General features: G+C 55.6%; 8 protein-coding genes across 8 annotated transcripts; 5 read left to right on the top strand and 3 right to left on the bottom strand.

Annotated features, from left to right (window-relative positions):
- Positions 1-828: 828 nt before the first annotated feature.
- Positions 829-1647, bottom strand: BKA78DRAFT_117752 (uncharacterized protein). Its single transcript, XM_066882368.1, has one exon. The coding sequence runs from the start codon at positions 1498-1500 to the stop codon at positions 1006-1008; it is 495 nt and encodes a 164-aa protein (XP_066745448.1). The 5' UTR covers positions 1501-1647; the 3' UTR covers positions 829-1005.
- Positions 1648-2265: 618 nt separating this feature from the next.
- BKA78DRAFT_311593 (Pleckstrin homology domain-containing protein) lies at positions 2266-5147 on the top strand. The gene is made up of 5 exons (XM_066888225.1): positions 2266-2862; positions 2916-3114; positions 3172-3373; positions 3485-3781; positions 3834-5147. The coding sequence occupies exons 1-5, from the start codon at positions 2585-2587 to the stop codon at positions 4694-4696; spliced, it is 1839 nt and encodes a 612-aa protein (XP_066745449.1). The 5' UTR covers positions 2266-2584; the 3' UTR covers positions 4697-5147.
- A 433-nt stretch (positions 5148-5580) lies between these two features.
- BKA78DRAFT_117805 (uncharacterized protein) lies at positions 5581-7089 on the top strand. Its single transcript, XM_066882369.1, has 3 exons — positions 5581-5748; positions 5908-6765; positions 6815-7089. Exons 1-3 carry the CDS (start codon positions 5731-5733, stop codon positions 6929-6931), a joined length of 993 nt encoding a protein of 330 aa, XP_066745450.1. The 5' UTR covers positions 5581-5730; the 3' UTR covers positions 6932-7089.
- Positions 7090-7146: 57 nt separating this feature from the next.
- BKA78DRAFT_311597 (uncharacterized protein) lies at positions 7147-8605 on the top strand. Its single transcript, XM_066888226.1, has 3 exons — positions 7147-7822; positions 7903-8208; positions 8304-8605. Exons 1-3 carry the CDS (start codon positions 7247-7249, stop codon positions 8421-8423), a joined length of 1002 nt encoding a protein of 333 aa, XP_066745451.1. The 5' UTR covers positions 7147-7246; the 3' UTR covers positions 8424-8605.
- A 772-nt stretch (positions 8606-9377) lies between these two features.
- Positions 9378-13610, bottom strand: BKA78DRAFT_378987 (nucleoporin Nup120/160-domain-containing protein). Its single transcript, XM_066892927.1, has 4 exons — positions 12883-13610; positions 10651-12831; positions 10411-10601; positions 9378-10356 (listed from the first exon to the last, which is right to left on the bottom strand). Exons 1-4 carry the CDS (start codon positions 13538-13540, stop codon positions 9715-9717), a joined length of 3672 nt encoding a protein of 1223 aa, XP_066745452.1. The 5' UTR covers positions 13541-13610; the 3' UTR covers positions 9378-9714.
- Positions 13611-13956: 346 nt separating this feature from the next.
- BKA78DRAFT_311607 (Rad51-domain-containing protein) lies at positions 13957-15586 on the bottom strand. Its single transcript, XM_066888227.1, has 4 exons — positions 15146-15586; positions 15026-15093; positions 14705-14972; positions 13957-14648 (listed from the first exon to the last, which is right to left on the bottom strand). The coding sequence occupies exons 1-4, from the start codon at positions 15316-15318 to the stop codon at positions 14105-14107; spliced, it is 1053 nt and encodes a 350-aa protein (XP_066745453.1). The 5' UTR covers positions 15319-15586; the 3' UTR covers positions 13957-14104.
- Positions 15587-16219: 633 nt separating this feature from the next.
- Positions 16220-18086, top strand: BKA78DRAFT_249627 (uncharacterized protein; the record flags this gene model as incomplete). The annotated part of the gene is made up of 3 exons (XM_066884490.1): positions 16220-16676; positions 16723-17852; positions 17913-18086. The coding sequence occupies 3 exons, from the start codon at positions 16220-16222 to the stop codon at positions 18084-18086; spliced, it is 1761 nt and encodes a 586-aa protein (XP_066745454.1).
- Positions 18087-18659: 573 nt separating this feature from the next.
- BKA78DRAFT_294684 (uncharacterized protein) lies at positions 18660-20081 on the top strand (the record flags this gene model as incomplete). Its single annotated transcript, XM_066886388.1, has 1 exon — positions 18660-20081. The coding sequence occupies one exon, from the start codon at positions 18660-18662 to the stop codon at positions 20079-20081; it is 1422 nt and encodes a 473-aa protein (XP_066745455.1).
- Positions 20082-20916: the final 835 nt, after the last annotated feature.

The raw sequence follows: 20916 nt of genomic DNA on the forward strand, positions 1-20916 counted from the left end.
TGCAAAGAGGAGAGAGTGACTTGTCCATGGCCCGAGTAGTAGTGTCGGTCTCGTCTGGCGAGGTCGGCGGTCGTGAGTGGTGACTGGCAACGAGTGAATGTGTGGACCAGGATGATGGATGAAGGGTGCTTCCGCTAGCGAGGGAGGGGTACTGGTGGTGTTCTTTTTCCGTCACGGGCTGACTTGAGTAAGGATGTTGGAGAAAAGTCTTTATAGTGGGGTGCTCATGGACGATAAGAAGTACATGAGGTAGGTGGCTTGGATGCTGCAGAGTCTAGGTCCGCTTCCGCTGCTTGCTGGTCACGTTGCGATGCTGAGGCTGTTTCTGCTCTCCATGTCAATGACTAAGGACATGGATAGTCTTTGCGATGGCTCTCATGGCCTCGCTATCGACGTTGATTTGACGCCAAGGTCGCCCAATCATCGGCCGGCAATGGTTTGACGGCTCTTATCAGTCGACGATGAACCAAAGGACGTTGTTGAGCTCGTGGCAGAAGTCTCCCCTGTCATGATCTTTTCCAATTGAAGTCGCCGAAAGCGCCGCTGAAATCCCGGCAGATCGATCGCGGACAGACTCCCCAAGGCGCGGCAAAAATGTGATGGCTCTCAGCACAAGAAAGAAGACTGCTCGTTTCATCTTCTCTTCCCACATGTACAGAGACGCGTATGAAATGACGTCGTGAGCAATAAGAAAAAAAATTCGAGTTTTGTCATCTCCCGCCAACTCTATCAGATATTACTTGGTGCCTGAAGCTCTGTGGCACGACGAGCAATCTTACAGACTCGACCCCACTCGGTGCACGTTTCGAGAGGTAGAATGCTGCTCTCGTCAACATGGAAATCATTGAAAAGAATATTGGCCATGGTCGAGAGGGTGTATCACGACAGGCATGGACGGGAGCCGGCAGGCGCGCGGGAGATTGGGGTAGCGCGGAACTTGGCAGGTGGTGGCCAAGACGGTGATGGCGGGAGAGGGGCAGATTTGTCTTTGACGGAGCGGATTCCTCATTTGCACGGCAAGATTGGAAGAGGGGTTAAAGGGTGGTTCAGGGGGTGAATAATTTGGCGGGAAAGCATCGGCAAGCCGAAAAAAGTCGGCGACGCAGCGGAAGTCTTGGCTCGCCGGCATGTAGTATAGTACTGCAGGTTTGGTGTCGCCCCAGCCATGTCTACCGTAGTGCGTAGATAGCTGTCGCTTGTCCGAGTCTCGGTCATTTGGATCATCCCGGTGCGGCGGGAGGAGGAGGCTTTTTGGAGTTTTCGGTTTTGGAGGCTCGGCGGCTGCGCGTGGCTTGGGCGGAAGCACAGGAATTCTGGCGGACCCTTTTGGGCGGGAAAAGGAGAGAGCAGCGGTGGAGCCAGGCGATCACCCAATGATGTGCAGACGGTGCGCACGACGGCCACGTCCAAGTTTGGTTCTGGTTCTGCGCTTGTCGCGTCGGACGCCCTAGCGATTGCACTGGCTTTGGCTGGTCTTGTGGTTGACAGGACCCGTATCATGGATCGCACACGACACGATTGGCTGGAAAAGGGATCACGATGCAGTGGCAGCTCTCAACTGCAGCGAGGGACAGTCACTGACGGGAGGGTTCAGGTTGCGCAACGTGGTCGCCTCATTTGGTTGTAGAGTCTGTCAAAATCAAAAAGAATTCGCACAACTTCTAGAAAGTCGTTTACTCGTGGACGACGCATTCCCCAACGCTTCGGCCGTTGAGTTCCCACGCGCATCTTAGTCACGTCGCTGGCGTCTAGGGTGAGGTGAGGGCGGGAGAGGTGCAGGTGCAGCGGAGGTGCAGGGCAGGACAGCGACAGGGCAGGGAGGGGCTGGCAACTGGCACTGACATTGGCTGACAGGGTCGCGCCGGCGCCAACGACTGATCGACTGCAACCTGCAATTTCGCCCGCTCCACTAGCGCCTAACCACCACCACCATGAATTCAAAGAGTCGACCGAGTGGCTGCTCTGGTCCAAGGCATTGCGTGGGCGCATTCGGGCGCATTCGGGCGGTAGGAGGGAGAGCAGAGTATCGTAAGGGATCACGATAGACGGGTGTGCTAGTCGTCGGTCCCAGTCCAAGTCCAGGGTCATGCGACCGCCTCTCCAACCAGGCAAGATGAGCAGAAACGGGATTATTGCTGGGCGGGACTCTGGTGCATGAATGTTATGACGATTCACGTTGATTGCTGGATTCAGAGAGGAGCCCAGATCAAGCCCTAGCGCCCTAGCGCCCAGACCAAATCGCTTCCGTTCGGCGCGCCCTCTCCCTACTTTTGTTCGCTTGCCCTGCCTCTGCTCGTCCTCTTATCCTCTGCCATCCCTCCCTCTTCTGCCAAACCTCGCCTCTCTCTCTCTCTTCTTCATCTTCCTCCAGCGAGCCTCACGCAACTCCACCTGCAAGGCTTGTTGTTTCTCGTCGACTCAGTGATACCCCAGATACCCGCGTCTCGTCTTCTTGTTTGATTCGCACCTTCCTTCTCTACCACCCTCCCCTGTCGACTACCTTACCGCTCCCACGAGCCCTCGACCCTTAATTTTTTCAAAACCCACCCACAACACTTTTCGAAAAAACACCACAATCCACAACATGTCTGACACCAAGCCCGTCGACACTCCGGCCGCCGAGCCCGTTGCCGCTGCTCCCGTCGCCGACACTCCTGCGACCGCTACTGAGTCTGCTCCCGCAGAGGCTCCCGCCACCGAGGCGCCTGCTTCCACAGAGACTCCTGCCGCTGAGCCCGCTGCTGCCACCGAGGAGACCACCGCTCTGCCCATCGAGGAGAAGAAGGGCGAGGATGAGGTCAAGATTACTGCTGAGCCCATCTACTCGGGCTCGCTGGGCTACAAGGCTCCCGGTCTTCTCAAGTATGTTGATCTACAATCACCTTGCGACCATCACATTCTAACGCGCGCCGCAGGAGCTTGACCTACTCCAAGAAGTTCTTCTGGTTCGGCGAGGAGCCCATCTCCAAGGACAGCCTCTCCGCCTACCTCCGTGGCGAGAAGGCCGAGGTTGGCCACGCCACTGCTGCTTGGGCGAGCAAGACCGGCAAGGGTCTGCTCCTCTTCTCGAAGAACGCTGAGCAAAAGGCCAGCCCCGCTGGCGTCTTGAAGCTGGTATGTCTCAGTCACAACATTCACCCTTGCGATTGCGCGCGCTAATCTCCCCAACAGGCCGATGCCTCCGATGTCACCAAGGAGGGCAACGTTGCTTTCTTCTTCAAGTTCCACGGCCACAAGCACCAGTTTGAGGCTTCCAGCCAGGCCGAGCGCGACGGCTGGATCGTCTCCATCGAGAAGGGCATCGAAGAGGCCAAGGCCGCCAGCGAGGAGGTCACTGGCAGCGAGGAGTACAAGGCGACCATTGAGGCTCTCGGTAAGTTGTGTTTACCCGCCAAGCGACAGTGCACGGATGACTTTGCGTCTGCATCTCGCTTGCTCCCGCTCCATGCTCCAAGTGAAGTGGATCAGGCTAACACTCGCTTAGCCAAACCCGCCGCCGCCACTACCGGCAAGGCTGATGAGAGCGTCCCCAAGAAGAGCTCCGAGGTCAAGCCTGCCGAGGGTGCCGAGCGCCCCTCTTCCACCAGCAGCTCTGACGAGAACGCCGAGGGCAAGAAGAACACCAAGAAGAACAAGTCCCGCTCCGTTTCCCGCAAGAGGGCCTCCGTCTTTGGCCTGCTCGGCAAGAAGGAGGACAAGAAGGAGGTGAAGAAGGAGGAGGAGCCCAAGGAGGAGGCAAAGGCCGAGGGCGAGGCCGCCCCCACCACCGAGGGCGCTGCTGGTAAGAATGGTTCTGTTTTTGTTGTGGCGATTGATTGCTAACTCGATATTAGCTGAGCCCGTTGCTGAGGCCGCTGCCGACGAGTCCAAGCCCGCCGAGGAGGTCAAGCCCGCTGAAGGCGAGGCCGCTGCTGCTGAGCCCGAAGTCAAGCCTACTCCTACGCCCAAGGCCAACAAGCGTACCTCCATCTTTGGCAACTTCTTCGAGAAGGTTCGCAGCCCCGCTGCTGAGAAGAAGGAGGCTGAGGTCGCCCCTGTCGTTCCTCCCAAGGACAACGAGGTTGTCGCCGCTCCCGCTGAGGAGGGTGCTGCCACCACCGATGCCGCTGAGCCTACCGCCGCCGCCACCGAGCCCGCTGCCGAAGCGGCTGAGACCAAGCCGGCCACTACCCCTACTCCCGCCAAGGAGAAGACTGGTTTCTTCAGCAAGTTCGGCAACAAGAAGAAGGAGGCCGAGTCTCCCGCTGCTGAGACCCCGGCTGCCGTCGAGGCTAAGCCCGAAGAGGCCGCCACCACCCCTGCTGTTGAGGGCGAGGCCGCTCCCGCGCCCAAGGCCGCCCCTGAGCCCATGAGCAAGGAGAAGCGCCGCACTTCTTTCTTTGGCAACTTTGGTGCCAAGAGCGGCGAGGCCGACGGCGAGAAGAAGAAGGGTCTTGGTGGCCTGTTCCGCAACCCCAGCAAGGCCGTCAAGTCCAACAAGGACAAGGAGGCTGCTCCCGCCAAGGTTGAGGAGGAGCCCGAGACCAAGGTCGACGAGGCTAAGCCTGAGGAGACCAAGGCCGAGGACAAGGTCGAGGAGCCCAAGGCTGAGGAAAACACCACCGAGGAGACCAAGCCCACCATTGGCGACTTTGTTCCCGAGGCCGTCCAGGCCAACGAGAACCAGGCCACTCCCACCGTCCAGGCCACCGCGTAAGGTGTGGTGGATCGCCACTGTCGACGACTGTCATGATGCAATGACGGAAAAGCCTGGCCGCAACTCGCCGTTTGTTGGTTAAGCTGTTCGCTGCGATCACAGGCGCCGTTCCTCGAAGCTTCAAAATTTTCCTAGCACAAAAAATACCCACTTTTTTCCCACATCCTCTCTCACTCGCGTCTTTCATTACAAGGGGTCTGCTCTTTTCCTTGCATCTGCGGCTCATTGGCGGTCTTTCGTTCCACCCGTCTAGATTGATACCACCATTGCGCTGCTGAGCTCGTCTGGGATTTCGTTTTGACGTTTTTGCTTTTTCAGGTTGCGTTGCTCTGGGTTTGAGGCAACTGCGTATACCCCCTTGATACCCTGCGCACTAGCCTTTATCAGGACATGTACAAGTGGCCGCTAGGGCACCGACACTCGTAATATCTAATACAACCTTGCCGTTGAATGTTTTGGTCGTTTGCAGTGTGATGTGTTTGAAAACTAGTGCCAGCGAGAGGTTTCTGGTGCGTCAGGCCATGGCCACTGCTACAAACAAGTGCGGTTTGCAAAATAGCATGGACGACTGAAAATGCCATGGTAAGAGTAGGATCCAAACAAGGTGTACTTGGCACCGACAACCGTCTGCAGCCAAGCTGAAGATGCAGATCCGGCCTGGACCCCGATTGCTGAGGGATCGAACGGCACAGCTGGGGCGGAGCGTGGGCGAGCTGGCGGAGTGAAGACCTCATCACTATTTTGCCCGACTGACCATGACCGAACGCTAAAAATTGACTGATCCCTGAACAAGTTGCATCATATTTCTCAACTGCACAGCCTGCAAGTGGCCGGCCTATCCACGTTCTGAGCGCTTTGGTGGATGGCACCACTTTACACTACCACCATCGCTCGCGGCACCAGCCCAAGTTGGAGACTAGCTTGCCACGACCGTTGGATTTCGCTCGCTATCCTCCTCAACAGCAATCCTATGCGCTTGCTCGACTGATCCTCGCCCTGGACAAAATTGTTGCGGTTGATGGAGAGCGACGACCATGGTGAGTGCATGCGAGGTGCGAGCGGGCCATGCATCGATGGACTGCTTGCGCAATCCACAGCAACATGACTTGGACGACTTTTGCCCCGCAACGTTGAGAGCGTTTGGACACCGTTGGCAAAAAGCAAAGGTCGTCGCTTTGCTGCAGCGCAAATCGCTAACTCAATACTAACAGGGCTCCTGCTGTTCATCGAGGCGCTCCCATGGCGTCGCATCGTCCCTATCGACGTCGCAGAACCACGGAGCAGCCGACTCGTCGCGCGCTCACATCAATAACCCCAGCACAGCACCGCAACCGCACTCGACACAGTCTTTCCTCTCGGCGACGGAATCTCTCGCCACCACACCGCGAGCGTCGCATTCTCGACCCCCGGCGGCAGCGGCGTCGCGGCGCAGCGCAGATAATGCCAACAAGGCGAGCCATGGCAGCAGCACGGCGCCCACGTCTTCGTCGCGAGGAAGAGGCCGCAGCAAAAAGGACAGCAGACCAAATAAGCCACTCGCCGCGCTGGACAGGAAGCGCCGTTGCAAGAAGTCGGTCCTCGAGGGCAGCGTGTCGGCGTCCCCGGGCACGCCACTGACGCGCGCGCGGCTCGAGACGGAGCGCAATGCCTTTTGGGAGACGCGGGTGACGGGTCGGCCGGAGATGTGGGGTGCGGTGCGGTTGGTTGTCGAAATGGTGCAGCAGGGGGATGTCAAGGGGGCTCAAGGAGTGCTGGACGCCGCCGGAGGGACATGTCCAACTGGCCAGCTGTGGAAGGGTGTCTACGACGAGCTGGGGAACGAGTACAAAGTTCCCGAGTGGGTGGTTGTTGAGCCCGTGGGCATGGTGGAGGACAGCACGGATGACGATGAAGAGGGCGAAGTTGAGAGCGAAGACATGACGGGTGCGGAGGAAAAAGGCAAGGGCAAAATGGGAGACATGGTCAAGATCAAGGCCCGGCTCAGCGACAGGGGAACAGACGTGGTGGTCAAGGCGAGCTTGGAAGAAAGTGTGCGGACGGTCATTACGAGGGTTGTACAGGCGGCAGAGGTGAGTTTTTTTTCCGGATCATGTCGATGGCGATGCTAACAGAGTCTAGTTGGCGGCTTCAAGTCGCGTACGCATGGCGTACATGGGCAAAATGCTTCGCGAGAACGAGAGCCTGGCTGCGCAGGGCTTCAGCGAAGGGCACGTTGTCAGTGCGTTTGTTTTCTAGGCGCCCGGGATGAGCGGACTTGGATTTGGATTTGAGCTTCTGGATACCACACAATGTTGACGGTGTTTTGTTAAGGATCATGGTAGAAACAGTTGTGCCTCTGTCACCTGACAACACACAAGGGCTCGCGTTGTGCTATTCCCGACGCGGTTTAGCTTCCCTGGTAGCTTCAAACACCAGTCCGCGCCTGCTCTCCAACACGACGTCCTCAGCCATCAACAACCTCTCCCCACCTCACCCGCCCGCACCTCGCCGGCACCTCAACCTCTTTCTGCACTGCCCATCGCTCCAATTCCACCTGCGCCAGCTAGCAACATGCTCGCCCGCACCGCCCTGGCCCGCCTCAGGGCTCAAGCTCCGAGGAGCTCTGCACGCGACGTTGCACACCTTTCGCGCCAGCTTGCCCACACATTTTTGACCTCCAGCACCATCACGTCCCAATTGGCCATCGCCCCAGCTGTCGAGAGCTTCCGCGCCTACGCGACCGCGACCAGAACCAAGGCCAAGCCCAAACCCAAACCCAAGGCGAAGGCCACCACCAAGAAGAGCCCTGCCAAGAAGACTGCCACGCGCAAGACTGCCGCCAAGAAGCCTGTCAAAAAGAAGGCCGTCAAGAAGACCGTCAAGAAGAAGGTCGTCAAGAAGCCTGCTCCCAAGAGGAGAGGTTTGACCGAGAGGCAGAAGATGCTCAAGGAGAAGGCCAAGGTCAGGGCCAACATTCTCCAGTTGAAGGAAACTGCTCTTGAGGAGCCCAAGAAGTTCCCACAGTCTGCATGGTCGCTTTACTTGGGCGAATACCACCGCAATGTGTCAGATGGAGAGCGCTCCGCCCCCGAGGTCGCAAAGAAGGCCTCTGAGGCTTTCAAGACCATCAGCTCTTCTGAGATGGAGGTGTGTTTTCAATCCTCTGCCGCGTGTCATGATTCCCGCGAAGAATCGCTATGGACTGCTGCTGACGCGAAACAAAACAGCGCCTGCAGAAGCAGGCTGAGGAGAATTCCAGGCGCAACAAGGAGAACTATGCCAAATGGGTCCGCTCGCACACGCCCAAGCAGATCCTCGAAGCCAACAGGGCCCGCAGCAACCTGAAGAGGAAGTTGGCTTCCTACAAGAAGAGCAAGATCCAGGATGACCGTCTTTTGAAAATCCCCCAATCGGCCTTCCTCCGATACTCCCTCGAGTTTCAAAAGCGCCCAGACATCGCTGATCTGCCCTTCGGCGACAAGAGCAAGAAGGCCTCTGACGAGTGGAAGAGCATGCCTGCCAGCCAGAAACAGGTTCGTATATCTCCTCCCCTGGTGGTGGTTCCCGTTCCATGGTTGGAGTAGTGATGACCGGCAAACTAACCTTGTCTGTGTTTGAACCTCTGCAGAAGTACGAAGACGCCGTTCGCTCGGACCGGGAGCGCTATTTCAAGGAGTACAAGAGCCTCTACGGCGAAGACGCTCCTGCAGTTCAGAAGGAGAAGGCCAAGGCCAAGGCCAAGGCGTGAAGCCGATAGCTGCCCGTTCCATGCTTTGTGCACGAGTGCGTTGCGCGCGCGTTAGTCGCCTGATTTTCGACCATTTTGCTCTTTCTCCGCAGGCCGAATCGAGGATACCAGTTCCCAGTTTTGCAGCAAAGATAGGTTAGCAAGCAATGGTACGGTACGATGAAGGATTCTTGGGTTTTTTTTTTTTTTTTTTTTTATGGTGGGGGAAAAAGAGCGAGGAGAGCGAGCTACTACTCCCTCTTGTCGCCGCCGTGTAAGATTTCTACTTTTGCGAGTAACGAAATGGCTCCCTTGCTCCCAATGTCGCTGTTTGTCGCGTCGCGTCCTCTCTTTGGCCACTACCGCTCTGTCCGACGTACGCCCTGATTCTTCTTTTCTTTTTCTGCTTTCCCTTGTGTACGACGGGCACCACCATGTAATAGGCTGCCTGCTCCATACCTGTGTGTATCTCGACGCTGTGCAGCCTCCCGTCCCTCTTCTTCTCCATGTCTTACGCAACAAAAAGAAAGAATGATGAAAATGAACTTTTCTTTTTTTCCCCGTACGCCCCTCCCCCGGACGCCTCCTCCGCCTCTTCCGCCTTGTGTCGTATGCTGTATCACTACTACCACCGCCTGTGTATGTGCATGTGTCTGTCCGTTTGCCGTTGCCGGCTGGCTGGCTGGCTGTTGTGTGAGGTGGGGAGCCACCGGCGGTTCAGAAGGCGCTGGCTGACGGAAAAGCTTGTTTGGACGACGATGACGGCGCAATACAGTCAATCAATCTCAACTCCTACCGTCATGTGTACTTGTGCAGGCCAATCGAACTGATTGATAAGGTGTTGATGACTCCCCACGGATGCGTCGTCACGACATGTGATTGAGTCTGCCAAAGTGCCGCAAGGTAGGCATCAGCAATGTCTATGGTCATGGAGGGGCACATTCTGACGACTGACAGCGAAGCATATTTTACGAAAGGCAAATGTATTGTGTGTGCGTGCGTGCCACGGGATTGGTGCTGAGCCTCGAATGATTCTTATGCGATACTATTGCCTGAGTTCTTTTGAACAAGCGAGCAATTGGCAGACGTTCGACAAGATTTTGCCATGCCGTGCCCGATTTCTTCAATTCTACGTTGGCCTTTGACGCCCTGTCTGCTTACCTGCCTGCCCTGTCCGCTTATCCCCCTGAACTCCTCGCTTTTCGTCAAAGCAGACCCAATGAAGCATGTGAGGAAAGAAATCCCGATTTCCGTCGTTGCCATCACGCTATGTATGTGTGTAGCCTCCACAAACCCCCTCAACAACCCATCATCAAAGCATATCAACATCGCCGTCTCCCGAACCTAAACCAAATGCGAATCGTCCTGTCTGCATCGCTGCCACGCGATCCAGCTCAGCCTGGTATTCCCGCCTGACGTCCTCGAGCGTGAGCAACCGCCTTTTGACAACCTGCTTGCCCAGCGCGCCGGGATCAGCGTCGCGCTGGCCGACGAGGAGGTATCGGTCGTCCTCCTTGACAAGCGCGAGCGTGTTGATGAGGACGAGGTACAGGTTGACGACGCGCTCGTCTTTGGGGTCGTGCAGTACGCTCGCGCTCGTCTTGAGTCGCGACACCTGCTCGTACAGCGCGTGCGCCGCGCCGCGGTAGTTGTTCTTGGCCACGCGGAACGCGTACAGCGTGCGGTGGTAGGATTCGCCCGGGCCTGTGGCCACGTTGAGTGCGTCGCGTGCGAGGGTCGAGAGGATCTCGTCGACGGCGTCCAGGTCGTGGCTGAAGGGGAGCGCGATGAGCGCTTTTTCGCGGTGCTGGGCCACCATGGCTTTGACGAGGGAGGCGAGCGATGCTCTGCGCAGGCGCGCGTCTTCGAAGCGGATGAGTGCGCCGTAGGCGCTGCGGAAGTTGGAACAGGCGACGCTGGCGTGGAACAGACGAGAGAGGATTTCTTGGATGCCCTACGGAAGATGCGTTAGATTGTTCGGAGGGAGGAGTGTTCAATGAAGGCATACCTTGGGATTCGATGACGCTCCTTGGTACATCAGCGCCTGCTCTGCCCACTGCACCACGAAAACATGAGACTTTGCCCTATCAAAGAGGTTCATAACGTGTTGGCAGAAGGGACCGAGGCCCCTGCGGAACGAATCTCTCTCCTCCGCATTCAAGAAGCCATAGGTGTCTGTGTTGAAGATGTCGAAGAACCCTGTTGCTGTTAGCTAGACTGCACGGAATCCAAGTAGGGTACCACGCACCACAGCCGTAGCTTGCTTTGTTGAAGTAGATGCTCGCCATCTCATCCTTTCCAATAGTGAGGTAGTAGCGTGCTCTGAGATAGGTTCCCCACACGTTGTTCGGCACAAATGGAAGGAACTCAGATGCGAGATCAATGTTCCCGTGCTTGAGCAGGTTGCTCATGACACCGCCCGACACAAACTCCCAGCTTTCAGGTAGTGGAAGCCCAAAGGTCCAGGCGCGGCACCAGTATGTGATGAGTTCAGGCAAAGTTCCATCAGGTGTGCGCATCGTTGCCCAATCTCCAACAAACAAACTCTCGAAGATGGTGACTGTTGCCGTGGATTTCTTACCCGGACTTTCGCCAATGTCCATGTCCGAGGTAAAGGAAGCCGAAGTGACAGAAGAGGTTCGTCTCCGAGACTTTTGCGCATCTGACCGAACGGTTCGTGCCAGCCATCTTGTTATGAGAGCTCCCTTAAGTCTCTCTATCAGCACCGGGTAAATCTCAGCCACGTCAAGATCAGGCAATGTATCCTGGGCATCCTCAGTGTCTATGCCCATGAAGGCGATGAGAACCAGGAGATCAAGCAAAATCTCGTACGTCAAGTCCAAGGTCTCTTGTGCGCCGCGGATGAGCGTCTTGGCGCCATACGCCGCGATCGCTTTTGATTGCGAGTGCCCACGAGCGCTTTCGTCTAGTCGTTCTAGGGCAGCAACAAAAAGCTCTTGCGTAATGCCTTGAAACCCGCCCAGGTCGTCAAGATGGGAAATAAGTCGCTCATAATCGTCGTCTGTAACTTGGTCGCAGATGCTACAGTAGGCCTCAAGCTGGGCCATGCGGTCGAGAACGGAAAAGGATGACTCTTGCGCGACTTCGCGTCGGACTGCAAGTTCGAGTTGGTAATTGAAGGAGGAAGGGAAGGATTTGCGGAAAACAGCAGCAGCTGTGAGTAGCTTCGCAACATTGATGGACAGGTCGTCCTTGAGAGAAGCGAACAAGGGTCGAGATAGAGGAGGGTCTTCTGTGCTAGCGAACGTGGCCTCATTCAGACGGAGGACCTCGATTTCGGAGCACGTGCGGATTGGAGACACATAGTCTGCATGAAGTAACCAAGGCAGGTTGTTTTCAGAGTCGTAAACCAGAGCGATAGGTTCGCCTCGTCTCTTGTGGAAATCCTCGACTACGCCGTAAAAGACTTGCCACTGACTCGCCAAGTCCAGTTCATGCTGGTCATGATCCAAGCCATCTAGCCTTTGTCGTCTTTGGACCTTTGCAGCAACCGCAACGGATATCTTTTCTTTCAGGGGCGCCTTGCCTGCAGCCGTATACAGCCGGACGCCCTCGTCAGACAGACCCCGGATGTAGACTCGAAGAGCCGCTTCAAGCGTGGGGAGCGTGAATCGGCCAGGGTAGAAGAGAAAGTCGAGATATTTTTCAGCCACACTGCGGGAGTGGAACGATGGGTCTTCAATGTCGAGATCCCGTGGATTAGATGGGGCTGCCTTTAACGAGTCCGCCGTGAGCGATCCCGGATCGACGGTAGTCCAGTTGTTGCTCCAAGTGTCCTCCAGCTGCTCAAAGTCGTCGTATAGGCTGAATTGGAGGTTGAAAACCATACAACGAGGCCCTGATCTTACACGGATCCAGAGGTCTGTGTCCCGCCAGCCAGATTTGGGTTTGATGCAGAATTCCTCCAAGTTCCAGACCGTTGTGTTCATCAACTCGTCAACAGGGGGGGTGAAGACGAAGTCGGGCTGGACGTCGTGGATGCCGAAGTCGACTGAATCCGCGTCCCGAATGCCCCAGAACTTAAATTGATGGCGTTTGGGAGAGTAGGTAACGATAAAGTACTCGTCACCATCCCGAGGAGCTTGGACTTCCAGTATTTGCATCAGCTTGCGCTGCTCGGCACCAATGAAGAACTGCGCCATCTTCTGTGGATCCCTGTTGTTTTCTCCAAGAAGGTCGGTCTCGACGCCCACTTTCCCAGTTTTGACATTCCATGCTCGGAGCGTGTGATTGAGCGAAACGGTCCAAATGTGTTGCTGATCGGGGGAGGTCTCTATCGCAGCGGCGGTCGAGGCCTGGAGATCGCGATCTCCAAAACGAATGGATCTGCCACCCTTCCAGGGCAAGAGACTCTTGACCATAGAACCCAGGCCTCCTTCACCGAAGAACGTTTCACGCCACACTGAGCCTGTTCCATGGTCAGCACTACCTCATGGTCATGGGCCAAAGTAACTAGTACCATCGTCCGCAGCGTTCCTTGTTAATCGTAACACCATTCCATCTTCGAGGGATATGAGGAGCTCCTGAGCGCTGGTAGCGACCAAGCGGTATGGGGTGCGTAAGCTGAATGCTGGAGGGGAGCACGATTTGCACCAAACGTCGATTTCTACTTCTGTCGCTGCCGGGCGGATGAAGAAGTCTTTGGGTAGATCAAGGGTATAAAGCTCGCGCGCAGTCGTCAAAACAAAAACATTCAGAGAATCTTTCTCTGCTGGCTCCGCAAGCGCGACGCCGAAAGGCTGAATCGGATTTGGGAATTCCAACAATAGGGTCAAGATTGCCTCGCCCTTCTGGTGTTTGTCGTTTGTGAGGTCCACCGAGCGTATTTCTAATATCTTGCGCTCCGACAATATCCTCCAAAGGAAACTTCGGGGATGGGTGTGCTTCTGGCGGAAGAAGATGGAGGACTCGCTTGCGGCAAGGTGCTGGCGCACGAAGCCAGTCTCATCTGCGCCTTGGTAGTAGTCGTCGAGCACTCGGCGCGTGCCCTTGGGTCGGGACAAGAAGGACGAATTGCTGTGAGCTGGCAGAATGACGCCAATGGTGGTGCCGGCGTAGGATGGGTCGAGGTTCAGGCGCGTCTCCCTGTGGAGGAGAGGAGCGGTAGTGATCGCCATCGCTGCGCCATCCAGCGGGGAGTAAGCGCGGGCAAGAATGGCGAGGTGGAGATGCGAGAGAAGGGCGGCGGTTGACGGTTGTGGAGTGGACGTGTGCACGCAACGCGCGAAACTTTGGAGCTTCGCCGACAGGGATCGACCTAAGAGCTAGCCTGACGCGTGCACCGCCACAACTGCCACAGCTGCCACAATCACAGGATTGCAAAAGACGGGCATGTCAACCAAGGCAGAGCACGGCACTATGGCTATCATCCTACGAGCTCAAGTGTCCAAGTCCTTAAACAGCAAGGTACTTGAATGCTCCCTATGCCCACAGGCTGACTTTCAAATCGTCGTGTGCCGTGACTTTGGCACCAAACCTAGGAGTTGACACCCTTTGACACATTTTTACAATTCTTTCGATTGTTCAAACCACATCGTTTGGAAGTTTCCATTTGCGCAAATATTTCAGCTAAATGTCATCCTTTCCTAAGCCAAAAGTCCGCCGCGACGCCTTGCTGAAAAAGTCCTCTTCGACCGATGCAACCAATTAACAAGTAGGAAACTCAGTAATCAACTCGTGCTCTAGTCCTTCTCAAGGTCCTTTGGACTTGGATCACCGATTCCATCCTCGTTGATGGCGAACATGGCATCGCTTTCAGGCAGACAGGGGCTGTCGTAGATCTTGCACACTCTCGTCTCACCACGTCCCTTGCGCAAGCTCAGTCTTGTCGTACTGGCGTGAGCAATGATGTTACCACCAATTGGCTTCTTCGGGTCTGGGTTGAACATGGCGCTTGGTCCTCCATCAACCTGCGCAACGACCTGATTGGTGATGACGACGGCGATGCCAAACTCATCGGCCAACCTTTGAAGAGTCCGCATGAATTTTGCCAGATGCACTTGGCGCGCCGACAGCTCTCCTCGACCCATGAAGTCTGTACGGTATAGCGATGTTGCCGAGTCGACTACAAGGAGAGAAAATCGAGTCTCGGTCATCATCTGAGCTGCCTGTTGGAGAAGCTGGAGTTGGTGGTCCGAGTTGTATGCCCGAGCATACGCAACGTTGTCGAGGACTTCTTCGCCGGACAGACCATAGCGGTTCGCGACAGCCAGCAAACGTACAGGTCTGATGTGCATATCGTATTAGTCAGGTTGTTCCAGACTTGAGCGAATGCGACTTACCTGAAAGTTCCTTCTGTGTCGATGTACAAACACTTTCCCTCTCCACCACCCATATCAAACGGAAGTTGGCACGTCACGGCAAGCGTGTGGCATATCTGACTTTTGCCTGTTCTGAATTCGCCAAAAATCTCGGTAATGGAGCCCGTTTCGATACCACCAGCGAGAAGAGTGTCGAGCTGCTTGGATCCAGTCGTAATGGAGATGAGTTCACTACGACGCTGGTGCATCTCAGTTGCAGTTGTGAAGCCCATGGGAACCAGCTTCGACGCTATGAAAGTATCAGTTGGGAATGCGGGTGGTATGTGAATAGCCATGACCAACCTTCAGCTAATACTTTGGACGCCTTCTGCTCTGAAATGCCTTTGATTTGCTCCAGTAGTCGCCGAGGCCTGCATTCATGTCAGTTGCATGTTTGTACCGGCTTTGGATGCGTAGACATGCGTGTATGCCACAGATTCGACCGTGTGATATCCACCGTCCATGATGAGCTTGATGTCGCGCGCACTCAGGCCATTCACACCTTCGAGGGCAGTGAGGGGCGTTGGGGCACCAGGCGTCCCCATGGCACCATCATCGAACCCAGCCTGGGACGTCATGTCGTCTTCGGTGCTCATGGTGGTGACAAGGGTCTGTCAGACGCGACAAGACTGCTGATTGACGGCGAAAGGGTGTTGAAGGCGAAGGCGAGGAGTGGCGCGAATGTGTTGTTGTTGGAGAGAAAGAAAGCGCGCGGAGTAAACGGAGAAGACGCGTTGGCGAAGTGGCGAGTCGCGTGCTCACATGGCGCTTGCTGCCTAGCGCCACTTTTTGCCTGAGGCAGAAAGTCAGGTCGCTGCAACACTCTAGGCCGACAAAGACCTATCCAGGTCGAAGTTCTTAGTGGAGGTTTGATGTTGGCATTGAGTAAAGATTCCTGCATCAGACCTTGTGGCAGTTGCTGCACGCGCTCCACTCTCTCATCCCTTATCCCAGCCGACGATCCTTTGACCCCAACCTTGTCTGTCTCTCTGCGTCCTTTGCTTTTTACATCACCTGCTGTACAGTTGTCATGTTTCTCGCAGCTCAAACCGAGCTATCCGACGACTGCCCTAGCCTTTTAGGGGTTGCATCCACAGGCGGGGATGGATGGCCAGCTACCAGCCATGTCCCCGCACATTTCGCTATCCGGCCGAGGGGCAGGCAATGATGGACTGGTGGTACCATTTCCCCACGACTGGACCCTCTCGAACATCACTGCTTTAGCCTCGGTCTGGAAAGTGATAGACTCTGTCCCCTTTTCATAAATTCTGCTTCAACACGACGCCTTTTCTCTGCTCCCTCAATCCCCAGCACCATCCATTCTCTTCTTGGTTGTCCATTTGTTTCCCAAGTCTACAATTCATCAATCTGTTCTGGAAATGTCTGAAAAGCGAGCAATCCGCATTGCAGGTACCTAATAGAACAATTTCCACCTGCCATTTCTACTTGCCAACAATTACAGGATGCTCTGGCTCAACAACAGACCGGCGCGACGCCATGCGCGCCCTGTCGGCCAACTATGACCAAGATCCTGTTGACGTCATCATTGGAGACTGGATGTCCGAAGCCAACATGACCTCTCGCAGTGCGGCCAAGACGGGAGACGGGGAAGGAGACGCTTATGAGCCAACGTTCCTCGAAGCCTTGGGGCCCGCATTGCCGCACATTGCCAAACATGGCATCAAGGTCGCCGCCAATGCCGGCGCCTCGGACACTCGGAAACTCCACCAGATTGTCACCAAGATGGTCAAAGACCAAGGCTTGAGCCTCAAAGTGGCTTGGGTATCTGGAGACGAGGTTCTTCCAGCGGTTCAAAAGGCCCTGGAGTCGGGACAGTCTCAATTCGAAAACATTTGCACTGGAGAGGTGCTCAAAGACTGGAAGTTTGAGCCTCTCAATGCCCAAGCCTACCTCGGTGGCCTTGGGATCGCCGAGGCATTTGCCCGCGGAGCAGGTTCGTCGTGTACTCTTTCCCATGCTTCTTTTGTTAATTGGAACAGACATTGTCGTCTGCGGCCGAGTGTCAGATGCTGCCCCAGTGATTGGTGCCGCTTACTGGTGGCACAACTGGGCTCGAAGCGATCTTCTCCAGCTCGCCAATGCGTTCGTAGCCGGACATTTGATCGAGTGCTCCAACTACGTCTGCGGTGGTAACTTTAGTGGCTTCAAACGCCTTGCATCCAAGGGCTGGGATGATATTGGGTATCCCATTGCCGAAATCTCGAGTTCAGGGGCTGTGGTCATTACCAAGAATTTGGGTACCGGCGGAGAAGTTTCTGTCGACACCTGCACCAGCCAGCTCCTGTATGAAATCCAGGGGCCGTGGTACTTCAACTCTGATGTTACCGCTTTGCTATCCGATCTTTGGTTTGAACAACTTTCTACTGATCGCGTCGCCCTTCACGGCGTCAAAGCAGACCTCCCACCACCGACGACTAAAGTTGGGATCACTGCCAAAGGCGGCTACCAGGCTGAGTTCCACTGGTTCCTCGTCGGGCTAGACATTCAAGAGAAGGCTACCATGATGGAATCTCAAATTCGCAAAATGCTCTCTCCGCACATCCACCGCTTCTCCAAGCTGGCTTTCACAACAAACGGGTCTGTCCCGGAGAACCCGACAAACCAAAATGCTGCCACGGTCGACTTGCGCGTCTTTGCGCAGGCGTCGGATATGAAAGACCTCATGCCCGATCGCTTCCTGCGACCCTGCATGGATCCGGTCATGGAAGGTTATCCAGGTGCGACACCGCATCTAGACTTCCGTCAAGGCCTTCCCCGGCCCATCTACGAGTACTATGTCACGTTACTGCCGCAGTCCGACTTGCAACACAAAGTTCACCTACACAATGGAGAGGAAGTGGAAATCGCGCCGCCAACTGAGACGAAGGTGTGGCCAAAGCAGCAGCCGAGCCAGCACACAACAGATGGAGTTGTGAATTCTGGAGCGTATGGAAGAACGGTCAGGGGTCCCCTTGGATGGATTGTCCATGCTAGAAGCGGCGACAAGGGCAGCAATGCCAATGTCGGATTTTGGGTGCGTTTTGCAGATGAGTGGGACTGGCTTAAGGGCTTGTTGAGCGTGGACACGGTGAAGGAGTTGTTGGCCGAAGAGTACACCGGAAAAGCAATTGTAAGTGATTGCTAAGCTTTCTTGCCTTGAAAGCTGAGTAGTTTGCTAACTCATTTTCAGGATCGCTTCGAGCTCCCGAACCTTCGCGCCGTCCACTTTCTACTCCATGACCACCTGGACCGCGGCGTCAGCTGCTCAAGTTCTTATGATTTCTTGGCCAAGAACGTTGCTGAGTTCTTGCGTGCACGCCATGTCGACTTGCCAGTGCGATTCCTGGAAAGAGGAAAGCTTTGAATCCCTCTCCTTTATCGAATTAGCCGAATCAGGTTGCGAGTGGCATCTGTCATCCAACTTTCGTCTTTTGATTCAGCATTTCGCGTGGCATAGCAAGTATTAGGGAGGAGGGATCCAATATGTGCTTCACATAGCGCTTTGGCTTGGGCCTATTCGATGTCCATTTACACGCCATATATCTGTGAGTAGGCAGCAGGCGCGTGCAGACCAAACCAATTTTCTATATTTGCAGTGTTTTGTGCCCACGCCTTTCTCAAATCAGTGCGCCGAAGACGACGAAGACACCGAAGTTGGAACTGTCTGAGAGCACTGATTGTCTCACCCAGTCAGCCACATGGGCGATGGCAATTCACATCGCACTTACATATAGCCAATGTTGCACCTGGACATGAGTTTCTCTCTCCATCTTCATTTCCATCCTCTGGCCAGGACAGACTTGACAACAATACCTCACTTTCCAAGAACACTTGACGCCTGGCGCGTCTCTTATCAACTCTCTTATTGCATCCGTCTGGGTTCAAGCAGCAACCAACCCAACTACAGATCCAGCCCCTGAAATCACAAACTTTCGCAATGTCGCCCAACCAAAGAACAAGTGCAACGCGCAACCGTCCGAGGCGCCTCACGAGTCCCTCACCGTTTCCACAGCCTTACCGCCGCATGCCTACGCGGCAACTGCCGCCGCGACCAGTAACATCGCCTGCGGGACTGCCGTCTGGTCGTGTGCAAGCTCGGCGCGCGCCGTGGCTAAGAATCGACACATCTGTGTCTGTCTCGACGATGATGACCGCGAGATCGACTACTCCAGATGCAGAGCCAAAATCAGAAGGGGGAGAAGGAGAACAACATGGATTCGTGGTCAGTCCGTGTACACATCCACTGGACAGCCCCCTGTCGGACTGCAGCGAAGTCTCCAATCCCTTTTCACCCTTCTCTCCTGCGCCCTACGATCCGCCTATCTTCCGCCACTGCCCCTACCTGTATGCCCACGTACGCCAGCAGCACACCAGCCATCGCCGCTCCATCTCCGACAACGCTTTGCCATCCTCTCTCGTCAAGGCGCACGCCAACCCGAAATGTCTGTACCCCCTAGACTGGACGCCGCAGCCCCTACCCGGCCGCATCGCGCGACCCAAACGGCAACCGCCGACGCGCGACGCGCTCTTCGCGCCGCCAAAGTCTCCGTACCCGTTGGCGCTGGCAGGCATCAATGTTGTGGCGGGGCCGTGGACGGGCGGCGGGTCGTCGTCTTCCTCGTCGCCCTCGTCTGTCCGGTCGAATGGGTCGAATGGCTCAGGGTCGCCGATTGATTGGAGCCCGTTTCTTGCGACGCAATCAACGACGGCAATGGTGGAGAAACATGAGGAGGAGGCGCCGAGCTTGGGAAAGGGATTGGGGGATATTGTCAAGACGTGTGGCCGGAAGACCAGTTTGCCATGGGGCTTGCGCGTGCCATCTTCGAGTTCGAGTTCGAGTTCAACCCCGCTGCCTCGCTCTATGCACGGGAGGGAGGGGCTGCGAGGTGATAGAGGATTGATGCCGCTGCGGGCAGCGCCTCCACCACCACCATTTCCCTCGCGCGTTCGCTTGACGACGCCGCCTGGAACTACAACTGAGCCTCCATATCCTCTATCGTTGCATGCCAGAGAAAAAGAGCATTCGACTCCGCAGACACCGTCCAGTAGTCCCTCTCTTCTCACGCAGATTCTGAATGCGCGGGCTTGGACAGTGGCTACATCTCGCGTCTTTGGACCAACGGATCCACGGACTGTGGCGGCGAGGAAGGAGGAAAGCGCAAGAAGAGTTGAGCGAGCCAATTGGGTAGAGCGGATTGAGGTTAGCTTGGGCAGGACGAAAGGTTTGAGAGAATGGTGGGGTGCAAGGGGTCAGGGAGGGAGTGGGGGAAATGCTGCTGCCGATGGCAAGCAGGTCAGGTTTGCAGAACAACATGGTACGGAAGCGGACGGGCTCAATGAAAAGGAAGAGATTAGGTAGGAACCTGGGATAGACGGAGACTCTTGAGCAGGAGATTGGATTATTTCGATGCAGGCAAAATACGGGTAATATAGTGCTTTTTCCTCCAGTTGTGCCAGCTTGCTTATGGGAAAAATGGGGGAAAAGGAATAGCCGCTGAGCAAGAGAGATGGCGAGAAAGGGATAACAGGCTTTAGCGTGCAATAGTAGTATCAAGTCCGTCTTTTGAAGCTTGGCTTGCCTATCGCCATCCCTTCACCGGGTCTTCTCGCTAGCAGTCAATTCGATGTGGCTAGTTCAAACGTGCCCCCGTTGGATTCATGTGATAAGTTCGACCTTGGGAGATCATACCTTGGCCTCTTTCGAATGCTCCTGACTGCTTCAACAATGGTGTGAGAAGTCAATTGGCGAAGATGTGCAAGATGGAATGGAGCGCCCCAAATTCCCAATAAGCTCATCCATCAAGTGATTCTGTGGACCATCCATCACGGTATCCGACAATGCAGAGGACGGAAAAGAGCCGAAGTCAGACGGAGCAGGCCGGGGCATCCGAGGCGTATTATAGCAGAACGCGGAGCTGGTGTGAGGTCGCGGACTACGGGGCTCACTGTGGAGCAGGACGGCTAAGAAAGGAGTGCAATCAGACGATGGTAATGTTATCTCGAAAGATGTGTGATGTTTGCTGTCGCAGGCCGTAGAATTGTCAGGCAGCCCGAGCGGCGGCGGAGGCGGACGTGCGTCACTGAGGTAGGTGGGGCACAGAGTTAAAAGAAGACCCCGCGCCTCAGGTCAGAAAACATTGAGTCGAGCCCCTCTTTCTCACCTCCATCGCTTCCTCTCTCATTCCTCAACAGAT

The sequence above is a fragment of the Phyllosticta capitalensis genome (genome assembly GCF_038381095.1).
Source record: "Phyllosticta capitalensis strain CBS 128856 chromosome Unknown BKA78scaffold_4, whole genome shotgun sequence".
Classification (NCBI taxonomy): domain Eukaryota; kingdom Fungi; phylum Ascomycota; class Dothideomycetes; order Botryosphaeriales; family Phyllostictaceae; genus Phyllosticta; species Phyllosticta capitalensis.

Bases quoted from the DNA above. Each gene is read 5' to 3' on its own strand.
- BKA78DRAFT_117752 (XM_066882368.1), bottom strand. From the start codon at position 1,500: ATGATACGGGTCCTGTCAACCACAAGACCAGCCAAAGCCAGTGCAATC.
- BKA78DRAFT_311593 (XM_066888225.1), top strand. From the start codon at position 2,585: ATGTCTGACACCAAGCCCGTCGACACTCCGGCCGCCGAGCCCGTTGCC. The intron at 2,863-2,915 runs GTATGTTGATCT...CGCGCGCCGCAG, and splicing joins AAGGCTCCCGGTCTTCTCAA to GAGCTTGACCTACTCCAAGA. The intron at 3,782-3,833 runs GTAAGAATGGTT...ACTCGATATTAG, and splicing joins CACCACCGAGGGCGCTGCTG to CTGAGCCCGTTGCTGAGGCC.
- BKA78DRAFT_117805 (XM_066882369.1), top strand. The intron at 6,766-6,814 runs GTGAGTTTTTTT...AACAGAGTCTAG, and splicing joins GGGTTGTACAGGCGGCAGAG to TTGGCGGCTTCAAGTCGCGT.
- BKA78DRAFT_311597 (XM_066888226.1), top strand. From the start codon at position 7,247: ATGCTCGCCCGCACCGCCCTGGCCCGCCTCAGGGCTCAAGCTCCGAGG. The intron at 7,823-7,902 runs GTGTGTTTTCAA...GAAACAAAACAG, and splicing joins TCAGCTCTTCTGAGATGGAG to CGCCTGCAGAAGCAGGCTGA. The intron at 8,209-8,303 runs GTTCGTATATCT...GAACCTCTGCAG, and splicing joins TGCCTGCCAGCCAGAAACAG to AAGTACGAAGACGCCGTTCG.
- BKA78DRAFT_378987 (XM_066892927.1), bottom strand. From the start codon at position 13,540: ATGGCGATCACTACCGCTCCTCTCCTCCACAGGGAGACGCGCCTGAAC. The intron at 12,832-12,882 runs GTACTAGTTACT...ACCATGGAACAG, and splicing joins AAGGAACGCTGCGGACGATG to GCTCAGTGTGGCGTGAAACG. The intron at 10,602-10,650 runs GTGCGTGGTACC...TAACAGCAACAG, and splicing joins CAAAGCAAGCTACGGCTGTG to GGTTCTTCGACATCTTCAAC.
- BKA78DRAFT_311607 (XM_066888227.1), bottom strand. From the start codon at position 15,318: ATGAGCACCGAAGACGACATGACGTCCCAGGCTGGGTTCGATGATGGT. The intron at 15,094-15,145 runs GCATGTCTACGC...ACATGAATGCAG, and splicing joins GTCGAATCTGTGGCATACAC to GCCTCGGCGACTACTGGAGC. The intron at 14,973-15,025 runs GTTGGTCATGGC...ATACTTTCATAG, and splicing joins GTCCAAAGTATTAGCTGAAG to CGTCGAAGCTGGTTCCCATG.